The 15,014-nt window shown below is 39.9% G+C and overlaps 2 protein-coding genes across 2 annotated transcripts; one reads left to right on the top strand and one right to left on the bottom strand.

The window, feature by feature from the left end:
- Positions 1-3,523: 3,523 nt before the first annotated feature.
- On the bottom strand, positions 3,524-4,681 carry LOC117549133 (tripartite motif-containing protein 16-like). The gene is made up of 2 exons (XM_034220760.1): positions 4,579-4,681; positions 3,524-4,410 (listed from the first exon to the last, which is right to left on the bottom strand). Exons 1-2 carry the CDS (start codon positions 4,679-4,681, stop codon positions 3,524-3,526), a joined length of 990 nt encoding a protein of 329 aa, XP_034076651.1.
- A 3,997-nt stretch (positions 4,682-8,678) lies between these two features.
- Positions 8,679-13,995, top strand: LOC117549131 (C-C chemokine receptor type 8-like). The gene is made up of 2 exons (XM_034220756.1): positions 8,679-8,729; positions 11,987-13,995. The coding sequence occupies exon 2, from the start codon at positions 12,001-12,003 to the stop codon at positions 13,075-13,077; it is 1,077 nt and encodes a 358-aa protein (XP_034076647.1). The 5' UTR covers positions 8,679-8,729; positions 11,987-12,000; the 3' UTR covers positions 13,078-13,995.
- Positions 13,996-15,014: the final 1,019 nt, after the last annotated feature.

Genomic DNA, 15,014 nt, shown 5'->3' with positions numbered 1-15,014 from the left:
TTATTTTCTGAGGGGGGCACAATAAATGCAGGACGAAAAAGAGAACTAGACAGTATGAAGTAATTGCGCATAAGAAAACAATGCAATACAGTTATTGGTATTTGTTTCAGTACACTTATTTATTTCAGATAGATCTTATAGTTATTACTGTTAGCTTCAGCTGAAGTTATAGTGCAATGTTTGCACTAACACCATATTTATATAAAAATAAAGGCAATGAACAGTTACATCTCTACTTTACATAAGGGTGTCTGCACAATCTCACATTACAGCAACAAAATCCTGCGGTTTTTTGCAAACCGAGTACCAGAAAATATACATTAAAATGTATGTTGTTAAGGGGGCCACAGGGGGTCAGAGGTCAGTGTTAGGGGCACTGGCCCCCCCTAGAACTGCCCCTGCTTGAGGGCATGAAGTGACAACAACGTTCAACATGTCTCCATTAAATCCCATTGTATGTTCAGCCTCACCTTTCCCCACCACAGCAGCCGCACCCCTTTAGTTAATCTGCCAAAAAGGCCACATTATTAACCCGAAAGTACACAAAAAGTACACTTCAGATGCTCAAGTTCCTTGACATGCTTCACGCTTTGAAATTTCACCGATATCTGTTACGGTTCTTCAACAAAACGTTCACATGTAACAGTTTTATCGCTCATTCAGAACAATGAAAATGCTCTCCTCTCACTGATCACCATGGAAACCTTTGATCTCTGGACACGTCGTTAGCTCAAATATAAACACCTGTGTCATGGAACACGATGATGTCATAACTCCAATTGACATAATTAGAGCAGCAGACTAATGACGTGGTCAATGGACGTGGTTTAACAGACTGTCTCTATGCTTTCCCGTCTGATGGAGACTTCATACTGACTTCAACATGTTCCACATATTTTAGACATTATTGGTGACGTATGCTTTTAGTTCTAAAGTTTTCAGTTCAAATATTCTGCTGCTTTTTCATGCATTTAGACTTTTATTTTCTTGTTCTTATTTCACATTCAAGTCCCCTCTATTCATGAACCCTTTAAAGTACTCAGCCACACCACTTATATACCACGTGCAACTGTTGCTATGTGAGTTAATCTTTCAAATACAAGGTTGCTTGGTTGATTCAAGCTCTTGTAGTCAATATGTCAAGGTATTTATCCCTAACATTTTATCAGCTAACTAATGACACACACTCAGAGGATCTTTATAAACGTTTTAAGTATTGCACATATTTAAACATGACTATTATAAATCACTTTTAAAACCAGCGATGCACTACAGTGTCAGCTTTTCTAAAATAGAAACTTCAATGTTCACATCTTTCGAAATGATTCTACTTTTCAATGACCTACAAATAATCCTAATAATAATCCCATTTTCAATCTTCCAACTCTTCATATTTTTTGGTCAAATAACAAACCTGTTACAAATGTGTTGTTCAACAAATTTGAGCCTTTGCCACATTTATTTGATCACCATGGAAACCTTTGATCTCTGGACACCTCGTTAGCTCAAATATAAACACCTGTGTCATGGAACACGATGATGTCATAACTCCAACTGACATGCTCAGAGCAGCAGACTTCAGATAGTGGTTAATGGTCCTGCCCTCAACAGCTCTACTTCAATTATGGGGTGTCATCATATGCCGTTTCCATGGAAACGCATCCCTCGCCATAAAACACAATGTCGCTGTAACTCCAATGGACACGGTCCGATCGTCCCCCAAACTTCGCTTGTATATCACCGGTCCATGCCTCAACAGCTTTACGCCAAATCTGAGATCTCACCATAGGCTGTTGCCATGGAAACGCATCCCTCGCCATAAAACACGATGTTGCTGTAGCTCCAATGGACACGGTCCCGGTCGTCCCACAATCTTCACCTGTATATCACCTCTCTCCATGCCTCAACAGCTCTACGTCAAATCTGACATCTCACCATATGTCTAACAGTCCAGCCGTGAAGACATCTACGGGACCGTTTTGAGATTTCTTCAAATGTCGTTGCCATGGTAACACAATGCTCGCCATGAAACATGGTTTTCTCATAACTTCAGTGAAAATGCTCCAAACAGCCCAAAACTTCACAGGTTTGGTAACGATGCAGCCATCAACGCATCTAAGCGTAGTATGGGATGTAATCAAATGCCGTTGGCATGGCGACAGATCATTCACCATCAAATTAGTTCAAAAGTTTGCAGCTCAAATATTCTGCTGCTTTTCCAAGCCTTTTTACTTTCTTTTCTTCTCACATCACACATTCAAGCCCCCTGTGTTCATGTATCATTTCAATCTAAATTCTTCACTTTCTTCTTACACATTACATTTCAGCATAGCAGTTTAGCGTCAGCTTTTCAGCATAAAGCATTCCCACTAGCAATTTCTTCAGGAATTGCATTCTCTAGTTTTCAGTCTGTTGTGAAGGAGACAGTGTTTATGTTCTTCATAATGACAATCCAAACACATCTGTTCCACTCACTCCTTTACTATCAACTGTGAACAATGTAGAACATATACTGCCTGTGCTGTTAGTTTGAAATGTTTATAATCCTCCAGAAACTATTATTCTTACGTGTGTTAATCAGCAATTCTAACTCAATACGCCATTTGTCAAATTTAGCGAATATCTTCTCATGGCCCACCTTTTTTTCTGTATTTTCAGAAGTACCTAAGTGGCAGCCATGATAAGAGCTGTTTGAATCCTCTAGTTGATAGGATATGAGGTTCAGTTTCCCTTTATAATCTCCTTTAGTTTATAGGAAACACTGGATCATCCTTTACGAAAGAAAAGGAGATAATGCTGTGCCACAATGCTTGTTCACAGAAACAACCGATCATGACGGACAAACAAAGTATATATTGGGGTTTTGTATGCAGTTTACAACTTATTCCGGTGTATACAGTAATATGAACGAAGTGCTGTAAAATGATCAAATCAAATCACCATTTCAAAGTGTTAACTGAGTTGTGTGGGGTTTCTTAAACTTGTTGTGTACATGTTTTAATGTTGATATGCACAGTGGTAGATGTGAAGGCCTATCTGTTATGCATATCAATCTATTAGGAAACTGGATTTATTCAGATCAGTTATTTATTACCAAAGATATCCCACAGTGCTGATCTTCTATTCACATATCAGGTCTCACACCACCTCTGACAACAACAGTTATTTACAGACAATAACAAAACACTTTCATAATAACATTTTAGTACATGAAGAACAAGAAATATCCCAAATCATATGTTTTCATCATCCCTCGCCAAACTATCAGGGTTATTATTTGGTCTTTCAGACATTTATTTACTCTTTAAAATATGTTTTCATAATATTTTCAATATTTATTTTTTTGCAATTGTTTGGTTAGTAATCTAACATTTGACCTTAGAGAATAATAAAATGAATATAGCAGCCACTGGGGTTCTGCTGCTGCATCCTTCCCTTCATCTTTTCTGGTGTTTTCCAGCTTTCATCAAACTAAAGACCCAGAATATAAATCTGAGAAAATGGAAAGTTGTGTTTCCACGTTCTATGGGTTTGAGTCTTCTGTGTTTAAATCTTTACAGATTTTAACAGAGGCTCCATTAGTATGCAGACCAAACCCAGGACAGAGCGGCTCAGTGAATGTGGTGTGGACTCTGTGGAGGAGAGTCATGGTTCCAGAGACGCTGTAGAAGGAGAGAACGCCTGCACTGTGATCCAGGTACACTCCTATTCTGGAGGGCTTAGGACCTGAGAGTGATGTTCTGATTGTGTTATGTCTGAATTCATAACCGTCATTGGAACACTCCAAAGCCCAAGACTTTTCATTGTCTCCAAAAAAACTTTCATCTCCTTTTCTGCTAATACTCTTGTATGCAACAGCAACCAAAACACTCACTTTTACCTCCACCTCCCAGTAACAACATCCAGTCAGACTCTCTCTACACAAAACCTGAGCCCAGTCAGTGAAACTGTCTGGGTGACCACACCATTCATCGGTATTCAAGCTGAATCCTGCAATGTAAGACTGAGAGCTGATATGTTTGTTCCTTGTGTTCTGATCCAGTCTGATATCACACGCATTTTTGAGGAATTCAGTCCTGTTCTTGGGCTCTGTCTGTGGAGTCTCTGTTATTGACATCGTGGCCCGTTCCTCACTAACAATATCCTGTAGTTTATCTCTGACCTCTGACACAGCTGCAGTCACGTCCTCAGTGTACTTCAGGGAACGAGCCGTGATGCTGGAGGAGTCTGTAGCTTCACTCAGACGTGATAACCTGCTGTAACTCTGTAGAAACTGGGTGTGGTCCTCTGTGTGTGAAAGTCGGTCCAGCTCGGTGTCCTTCCTGCTGAGCTCAGCGATCTCCTCCTGCAGCTTCTCCTGAAGATTGTTGATCAGCAGAGATTGATGGCCTCCACCTCCTTCTGAAGCAGCTTCACATTCACCCAGTAGTTTTTAATACAGCTCAAACAGTAGCTGTGTCCACAGGGAATAGTCACCGGATCCTTGCGACAGATGGAACAGCAGAGTTTTCCCTGGTGCGGTTGAATTAGTTTCTGCGCTATTCTCCCTCTCAGAGACACGGCACTCAGAGGACTGACCTTGTTTGATAGCAGGAAGAAGAAGGAGGGGCTGGTAATGTTTGATTCGCTCCAGGAAGAGGCGGGATTTCAAGGTGTGTTCAGGCTCTGTTTCTAAATGCATTGAATAATGTGAAACAAACAAGGTCGTGTTGTCAGCCCAGTCAGAAATGTAGTTTTCAGTCTGTTGTGAAGGAGACAGTGTTTATGTTCTTCATAATGACAATCCAAACACATCTGTTCCACTCACTCCTTTACTATCAACTGTGAACAATGTAGAACATATACTGCCTGTGCTGTTAGTTTGAAATGTTTATAATCCTCCAGGAACAATTATTCTTAAGTGTGTTACTCAGCAATTCTAACCAAATACGCGGTTTGTCAAATTCAGAAAATCTTCTCATGGCCCACCTTTTTTCTGTATTTTCAGAAGTACCCAAGAGTCAGCCATGATAAGAGCTGTTTAAGTCTAGTTGATAGGAAATGAGGTTCAGCTTCCCTTTATAATCTCCTTTAGTTTATAGGAAACACTGGATCATCCTTTCAATATATTGAAATTTATTTTATTTGCCGATGACACTAATATTTTTTGTTCCGGTGACATTTGAAAGAGCTAATGGAAGTGATAACAGCAGAAATGATTAAAGTAAAACATTGGTTTGACACAAACAAATTATCATTAAAGGTGGGGAAGGTAAGTTTCAGAAACCGGCTCGAGATACACTTTGTGTTATATTCCATAGAATGCTCTTAACATCCCGATAGCAATGTATAGCTTAAGTGCTTTGACAAAAAATCGATACAAAAATATAATCTGTGGAAGCCGTAGCGCTTTAAAAAGTACAACCAATAGGCTTGTTTGAGACAAGCAAGACCTGCGCAGACCTGCGCAGTTGCGATCAACGTCTTGCTAGTGCGTTGCATGATGGTTAGTCATTTTGTCCGACTTGCTCTGGAGGCCCGCCCACATGAGACTTTGAAATTTCGCGGGACAAAGACGCCCGCAGCCTGAGAGCGAGGCGCGGCGAGTTGGCGCAGTTGCTCTCCACGGGCTGCGGAAGCGAAATGCTTGATGGGAAACGGCTCGCTGGTATCTCGAGCTGAGCGCTCATTGGTGGTTTTTACCACGTGCTGGTGATGAAACTCTCCAATCGGCTGGCAAAATGTTGTTGTTGTTTTGTGTCAGTTTTACGTCACCACATCCATTCCCATTTTTCATCATTGTTCCACAATATTTATCATCATGAAATGAATATCTATATATTTTATACTATACTTGTACTGCTTACCGTTTTCATACTTTATATATCTTAGCATATTCATACACACTGTTCATACTGCTCTCAGGCTGCTGTGTATATCTAGTGTATTCATAGCCCTCACTGTTTATTCATCATTCAATTCATTCTATATTTTATTCTGTAGATTGTGTACATTACTTTTCACTTTACTGCTTGTTGCACCTGGTTAGAAGCTAAACTGCATTTCGTTGTCTCAGTACCTGTAATATGTGCAATAACAATAAGTTGAATCTAATCTGGAGCAGGAACAAATGTATTTACTTAGTACATATCTGACATTAACGATTTAAACACATGTGTGCATTCTTTATAAATGCAAACCGAGTCAAGCCGACTCCGGAGGTGGCTGTATGCACCTTAAAGTTGTTTGCAATCCGCCAAAAAACCGAGAGAAGAAGAAGAAGACGAAGCCGACTCCGAGCATGGACTCCGAGCTGTCCGACTTCAGGCGAGCTTTTTGAGACCTCCCCCGGCTGCGATCGGCTATTCTCGTCTACTTTCGAGGCGAGCCGCAACGCGTCTCAAACAAGCCTAATCCGTTTAGCCGGCACCGCCCTGTCTGTCAGCCTTCCATCTCGTGCACGCACAAATGTATCTCGTGCCCTCATTGGGCGTGCCGTCATTGGGCGTGCATTGCAGCAGTACTTCAATGACTCTCCAGCAACAGGCGGCCACTTTCACCAGTCTGCTGACGTCATGTGCGCGTTCATGTGTGTTGGAGGAGGTGCTCTAAGGAAGTCTGAAGGAAGGGGCGGATTCTTTTCGGCTGTTTACTTTCAAATTTTAGTGCACTCGAGCCAGTTTCTGAAACTTACCTACCCCACCTTTAAATATAAGCAAAACAAAGATTATGTTATTTGGAAAACATAAAACAAATCCACAGATACAATTAATACTAGATAACATACACATAGAAAGAGTATATGAAATGAAGTTCCTTGGTGTGGTTTTAGAGCACAGAATCAGCTGGAAACCTCATATCACTCATGTAAAAGCAAAACTGGCTAAAACTATCGAATATTGGGAAAAGCCAGATACATTCTGGACTACAACTCATTGTATACTCTATATAACACACTAATATAGCCATATCTGATTTACCGTGTGGAGATTTGGGGAAACACGTACAAACCAACCTACAGCCGTTATGCACATTACAAAAAAGGGCTATAAGAGTTATCAATAATGTTGGATATCTTGAACACACTAATGTATTATTTTTGAAGTCACACATATTGAAGTTCATTGATCTGGTTAAATTTAAAACGGCACAAATCATGTACAGAGCCAGACATAATCTACTTCCTAGGAAATTAAAAACATTGTTCATAGACAGAGAGGGTGGGTATCATTTGAGAGGAAATCTACATTTGAAACAACTCAAGGTCAGAACAACTCTGAGAAGTATGAGTTTAACAATCTGTGGGGTGATTTTATGGAATGGTTTGGAGCAGGAGTTAAAACAAAGCACAAGCATAATTCAGTTTAAAAGGATGTACAGAAACACTTTTTTGGAAAAATATGAGAATGAAGAAAGGTGATTGAAGTGAGAAATTATTGTATATGTATAAAAGTAAATCTAAGTAGGAATAACTTGCATAATGATTTAAAGGACAATCATTGATCAAGTAAGGGGTGGGGATTAATAAGCATTTGCTTCCTCCTGCTCACTTTCGGACACACATGATTTATTATTAATATGAAGACTTTTTTTTTTGTTTTTTTTGTTGAATATACAAATATTACCATGAATGTGGATAAATACTGTATTATAACAATACGGTATTCTGTTTATCACATTTGTTATTTTTTAATCTGTTCGAAATAAAGACTGAAAGAAAGAAAGAAAGAAAGAAAGGAGATAATGCTGTGCCACAATGCTTGTTCACAGAAACAACCGATAATGACTGACAAAGATCACATGGTGTTTTTTATGCAGTTTACAACTTATGCCGGTGTATACAGGGTGTAATATGAACTAAGTGCTGTAAAATGATCAAATAAAATCACCATTTCAAAGTGTTAACTGAGTTGTGTGAGGTTTATTAAACTTTTGTTTTACATGTTTTAATGTTGAGTTCATTTTAAGATTTGTTTGTTTTTAAATCACTCAATGGGCGGGCCCCTCTGTACATCTCCGACCTCCTACATGGGCTTTGAGGTCGGCTGATCAGCTGCTGCTAGTAGTCCCTAAAACAAAGAAAAGACCAGTGGAGACCGAGCCTTCTCAGCGGTAGCCCCCAGGCTCTGCAACGACCTGCCCCCCATGTCAAATTGTCGCCCATCCTTCAAGCTTTTAAGTCCCGTCTGAAGACCCACCTCTTTTCCCTCGCTTTCGAGTCAGTTTGAGTTATATTGAGCTTTATCGATTTTTGTGCTTTTATAGTCCATAGCCTTTATGTGCCTTTTATGTATTCTTGTAATATTATATTTTATTATAATGTTATGTTTGCTGTGAAGCACTTCGGTAAACCCTCTGTTTTTAATATGTGCTATATAAATGAAATGGATTGGATTGGATTTATGTAGAGAGTAACGAAGTAAAGTAATATATTACTTTCTTTGAGTAACGACCCCATCACTGGTGGTAAAGTATAAATAAGCCTTCTTACTCAACAGGTCATACATTTTGGAGATTCATCTCAAGTCGATCCTAAATCTTCAATCTGGGTTTTCTCTGCCTGGAGAAAAATGTCAATTTGATTGAAAATGGTGTAAAAGCTGTGAAAAAGGAACAGGACAGCATGAGTCAGATGTAGGACTGCCCCTTCAGGAGACACTCTGTCACCCAGCTCTGAGATCAGTCTTCTGCAGCACACACTGAAGTCTACTCCCCCCGCCCGCTCTCTGCATCGCCACAGCGCTGCACTGGTGAGTTCACTCTTTTATATATAAGATATATATATATAAATATAAGAGCAATACATATATTACAGTGACACCCACAGTCCGTTGTTGTTTGCTTGATTTTTGAATTTCTTATGCTATGAAATGTATGAATGCTTATTTATTTTTGGTTGATTCTGGTTTGAAACTGGCATAATGATGGTATTTACATGATACATATATCAAATGCATGGTGAGAAGAAAATTCATAATATAATCAATAATAGTTATAGTTTTTAAACACAGTTGAGTTAAAAGGACAACATCAGGACAATCATTAACTCAATACACTCGATAGATACTGGGAAAACACATAATCTCTTCATTTTAACAAGTCAAATATATATTGAATTGCTTACAACGAGAAAACCTGATGAGTATTTATTCATTGATAAACCATCAACATTAATAACAGCAATATTGCTAAAAACTATTTGATCCATCCAATGAAAAGCACTGAAGAGGATGTAACCAGTCATCAGTCAGGAAATGAGCTGCTCCTAGATACACTGCAGAATCGATGCATTTGTTTAAAAAAAAACATGTGCAAAGTAAGTTACTGTGAAGCCAACCAGACATCCACTTAGACATTTACACAGTAGCAGTAAAAGCAAGCCACTGGCTCACTTATAGCAACAGAAACAAACATGGTCATCATCTGTCAACATCAATTATCCTTGTGATAAATATTATAAATTGATCAAATGTCAAACATTTGTACAGGACATTTAAAAAAGAGCTTTCTGAGTACTACACCACATAAAGAAGATCTTAACATCAGCTCCAAATTGCAGAACTGCAGAGAGGAGAGTGAAAGCCCGGCCGTTTCCTGAATGTGTCCTGTGGCTCTCTGTTTGATTCTGTTTCTAACTCTGCTACTGTGAACACCACAGTCTGTGACTCTGAAACATGTGGAAAACCCTTTCAGTTTTTCTCCTTTTACTATTGAAGCCGTTCATGAAGCCTTAACCAAGTTAGATCCTAAGAAACCGGCTGGTCCGGACAACGTACAACCTTTCTTTTTAAAGATAGCTGCAGATTTGATTGCACCACCTCTTACTTCTCTTTTTAACCTCTCCCTCAGCACAAACACAATTCCAAAAATATGGAAGTCAGCTTATGTCCTTCCTCTACTAAAAGGTGGGGAGGCTACTTTATTAAATAAGTAAAGGCCCATCTCTAAATGATCAGTTCTGGCCAAGGTTCTTGAACGCCTAGTGAGTGAGCAGGTAAAGGTGTTCTTATGTAAAAATGACATCCTGTCTAAACATCAGTCAGGATTCAGAAAACAACACAGCACCATCACTGCGACAATGAAAGTGGTGAATGATATTGCTAATATCTTAGATAATAAGCAGAGTTGTGCAGCTCTATTTATTGACCTGTCCAAAGCGTTTGATACCGTCGATCATCATATCTTAAAGCAGAGGCTAGCCAGTATAGGCATGTCCAGCCATACAGTGGGTTGGTTTGTGAACTACCTCTCTGAAAGGTCCCAATGTGTTCACTTTGATGGGCTGTCTTCTGAGTGGTTAAACATTACTAATGGTGTTCCTCAAGGTTCTGTTTTAGGTCCACTTTTATTCTCCATCTATATCAAAAGCTTAGGTCAAAATGTGGATGAAGCAACTTTACATTTTTATGCGGATGATACCGTGATGTATTGTGCAGGTCCCTCCATTAAAGAGGCTGTTGTTAAATTACAGGCTGTTTTTAATATTATTCAGATTCAGCTCGCTGAAATAAAGCTTCTTTTAAATGTTGATAAAACCAAGGTAATGTTATTTTCAGAAGCTAAAAAGACACCGGAGACAACTTTGGATATTGTTACTATGCACGGAAAAGTACTTGAAGTGCTTGCCTGTTATAAATACCTTGGTATCTGGCTTGATGATTGCCTCTCTTTTAAACTTCAGGTCAACAATCTGCTTAGAAAGCTGAGGGTTAGACTAGGTTTCTTTTTCAGAAACAAGTCCTGTTTCTCGCTTGAGGCCAGGAAAAGTCTCTGTGACCTTTTTACCTGTGCTGACTATGGTGATTTGATCTATATGAATGCACCTACCCATTACCTGATCAAGTTAGATGCCGCCTATCACAGTGCGCTGACATTTGTTACTAACTGTAAAGTACTCATCACTGTACCCTGTATGCCAGGGCAGGTTTGCCTTCACTGTATGGAGGCTCTGTCATTGGTACATGTTTATCTACAAAGCCATGTTGGATAAACTACCAACTTACATCTGCTCACTGATATCACAGAGAGTCGCAAGTAGCTATTGCCTGAGATCCCAGGATGTGTTTTTATTACATGTGCCAAGTGCTAGGACTGTTTTAGGCACTAAAGCTTTTATTCGTGCTGCTCCTCTATTGGAACACTATGCAAAACAAATTGAAACTGAGCATTTTGGTTCCCTTGCATCATTTTAAAGCTCGGATAGATGAAATGTTATTAGATACCTGTCATTGTGAATAGGTTGCTAATTTATACCCCTGTAATTATGTTGTATGGTGTCCTTTTTGTTTTCTGTTGTTTTTATGTGTAACCAATAATAATAATAATAATAATAGCTTCGATTTCTATAGCGCCTTTCAGGGGACCCAAGGTCGCTTCACAAGTAATAGTGCAAAGACAAACATAACAAAACAAAAGACAGACAAACAGAACAACAGATCGATTTAGGGGCCGAAAGCCTTGGCAAACAGATGGGACTTGAGGGCCCTTTTGAAGGCTTCAAGTGTGGGGATGTTGCTGCAGGTCTCCCTTGAAAAAGAGATTGTTGATCTCAATGGGATTTTCACCTGGTTAAATAAAGGCTACAAACAAACAAAATCGTATTAGATATAGATCTTAAATTCGGTTTGGTAACATCTTGCGTCAAGACCCTTAAATACACCCTCTCAACTTAGTTCACTGCTTCATCTGGCTTTGTGAAATACAACAGTGGAGTTCTACGTTTAAAAATAAATTATGTAATAGAGGTCGAATGAAGTGAACAAGCTGCAGGTTTGCCAACTGACATTAGTGCTCATCAAGCTTCTAGCCTAATTTATTTTCCTAGATTAGCAAAGGTCGCTTTGTGGAATTACCACACAAAACAGTGAGGACCAAGTGTCCAAATAATAAAAACTATTCTTAAAAACAGGCAGCCAGACCATGTGACCACTTATCAGACCAATTGACTTGTTAGCAATTTCTTCAACTTGCAGAAAAGTGACTAACATGGTTCCCTAATGTCTCACAGGTCAAAACCCAGCCATGAGCGACGATGACGACTATTTGGCGTTTAAGGAAATGTATGAAGCCAATAGCTCAACTGATCCCAGCTATGTGTTTAGTGAAACTGTCGAGCTCTGTTCAAAGCAGGCTGTCAACCAGTTCGGTGCAAGACTCATCCCAGTGTTCTACTACACCATCTTCCTCCTGAGTTACCTTGGCAACGGGCTTGTTCTCTTTATCATCTACAAGTTTGAGAAGCTCAACACAGTGACAAACATCTTCCTTCTGAATTTGGTCCTCTCCAACCTTCTATTTGCCTCCAGCCTCCCCTTCTGGGCGACATACCATCTGTCTGAGTGGATCTTTGGTGTGGCTCTGTGTAAGATGGTAAGCAGTGCGTACTTCATCGGCTTTTACAGCTCAATCCTATTCCTCACACTCATGACATTTGACCGATACCTTGCAGTAGTGCATGCAGTGGCAGCCGCCAAGAGCAGGAAGAAGGCATATGCCATTACTGCGTCAGTGGCAGTTTGGTGCATCAGTATTGTAGCTAGTGTGAAAGAGCTGGTTTTCCAAAATGTGGGAAAGAGTGTATTCAATGGGCTGACATGTGAAGAGTTGGGATACTCCGAGAGCACCATCGAGCGCTGGCGGCTGGTCACTTACTATCAACAATTCCTGCTCTTCTTCCTCCTCCCTCTCACCGTGGTGATGTACTGCTACATTAGCATCACTATCCGCATTTTGTCTACCCGCATGAAGGAGAAATGTCGTGCTATCAAGGTCATATTTGTCATTATCTTCACCTTCTTCGCCTGCTGGACACCCTACAACATCGTCATCCTCCTTCGAGCTCTTCAGGTCACCAGCAAGGAGGAAGGCTTATGTTCCGACTCGGAAAGCTTGGACTATGCACTGTATGTGACCCGGAACATAGCCTATCTGTATTGTTGCATTAGTCCTGTGCTTTACACATTTGTGGGAAAGAAGTTCCAGAGCCACTTCAGAAGGCTGATGGCTAAAAAGATTCCCTGTCTGAAGAGACACATGAGCACCAGCAGCCAGAGCACCAGGAGCACCTCTCAGAGGACACACTCCGCCCACGAGTACTAGACACACACACACTATTAAGAATGAATGTTGTAATCAGTGTGTGTATTCAGGTGGCTTAGTTACCATCTATGCAAAGTTGGGGAAATTATAGGAAACATTATTTAGACTTCAGAAACAGGTTTATTACCAATGAATGTCAGAGAGTTGATTTTTGTCATCTCCTTGGTTTGATTTGACGAACATCTGATAATGAGGGAAAAAAAGACAAACACCATCAGTAAACCCACCCTTTACTACTGAAGTGGTTTCATGAATGATTTTCGTCTTTCAATTGAAGCGGCACTGGCTCTCAGCCCCCAAAAACTGGTTCTACTACCAAACAATCTGCACAGCCGGCACCAAAAGCCAAGAGCCTCAAGACGGAGCAACAACAGTTCATGGAGAGAAACGCCAGGCAAACATGTGACATTTTTCATTATTCACCACACTATGAATTATGTCCCATTTACTATCATTGTGTTAGCAACTACATATTCATTCAAATTGTATAATTTTGATATGGGTCATTAAAAAATTGGATGGCATTTTCTGTCCCACCTATTGTTGATTAATAGGGTTTTTATTCTGTCCGGGCATAACAGGTGTATCCTCACCACCACGAGGTACCGATAAACTCCCTTCTTTCCATACTACCTCCATTGATCAACTCTTATTTATACTTTCCTGTTAGTTTATCCTTTAGATTGTCACAGACCTGTTAATGAACACACTTCTGAAACCTTTGAGATGTAATACCCGTAAAGCACTGCTGCCGTATTTCAGATCAAACGATCATGGCGACCTCCAATGTGACTTACTATTTTCTGCAACAGAGTTGACCAGGTGCTACTTGCCAGCTGTTATCTCTGGGAGACTGCAGTGTTCAGTCAGGGATTGACCCTCAACCAAGGAGACAGGACACTGGAATCAAACTGGACTCAGGACTCAAACTTTGTGGGGACGGGTTACATTTCCGCTGATTTGTCACTTGTTCAGTAATAATCAGAGGCCTATGCGGATCTTTAGTTTCCTTTCACAAGTGTGAACAGGTAGTTTTATTAAAAGTGTTACAAGTTATATCACACCACACAAAATAATAGATTATTATATTAATGCTATATACGTTTTGCTCGGATATATATTATATCGAACCAGTGTTCGAGTTTGCCGTACTACTAATTAGCGTTGGCCAGGTGGTTCAGTCTTTTTCAAGAAGAACTCTTGTCCTCCGTTTTCTTGTCTTCTTTTATACTCTTCTGTTGCATGTTCTTGCTCATCATGTGCTCAGGATGTGGGTCAGAGGTGTTTTTCTTTGTTGCTTTGTGGTTAAAGGTTCACTCTCACAGAATAGAATGTTAATTTCCTCGAACGAGGAAATGCTTTGCTACATAGGCCTTTAAAGAACCCATATAAGGATTTCCATGTTATACATCTATTGCTATTGCTATTGCATATATTGACTATGACATCTTTATGTTTTACACACTTGTTATTTTAAGCTTGTTATTAAAAAATATACTGTTTCATTTTTAAAACTTCTTTCAACACTATCAATCAATCAATCAATGTTTATTTATATAGCCCAATATCACAAATGTTACATTTGTTTCAGTGGTCTTCACAGTGTGTACAGAATATCAGTATGACAATACGACACCCTCTGTCCTTAGACCCTCTGTCCTTAGACCCTCACATCGTACAAGGAAACACTTCCGGAGAAAACCCACAGTTTAAGGGGAACATGGGAGAAACCTCAGGGAGAGCAACAGAGGAGGGATCCCTCTCCCAGGACGGACAGACGTGCAATAGATGCCGTGTGTAAATCGAAGAGATAATACATTTGACAGCATATAGACCGAATGTTAGGAAATGCATGTGTCTGTAATAAGAAGATGAATCCACGAGGATGTCAGCTACAATCCTGTGGAAGCCATCAGGGAAGCAGCATGATGAGACCC

The sequence above is a fragment of the Gymnodraco acuticeps genome, unplaced genomic scaffold (genome assembly GCF_902827175.1).
Source record: "Gymnodraco acuticeps unplaced genomic scaffold, fGymAcu1.1, whole genome shotgun sequence".
Classification (NCBI taxonomy): Eukaryota; Metazoa; Chordata; class Actinopteri; order Perciformes; family Bathydraconidae; genus Gymnodraco; species Gymnodraco acuticeps.
This window is presented reverse-complemented; position numbering and strand designations above follow the sequence as displayed.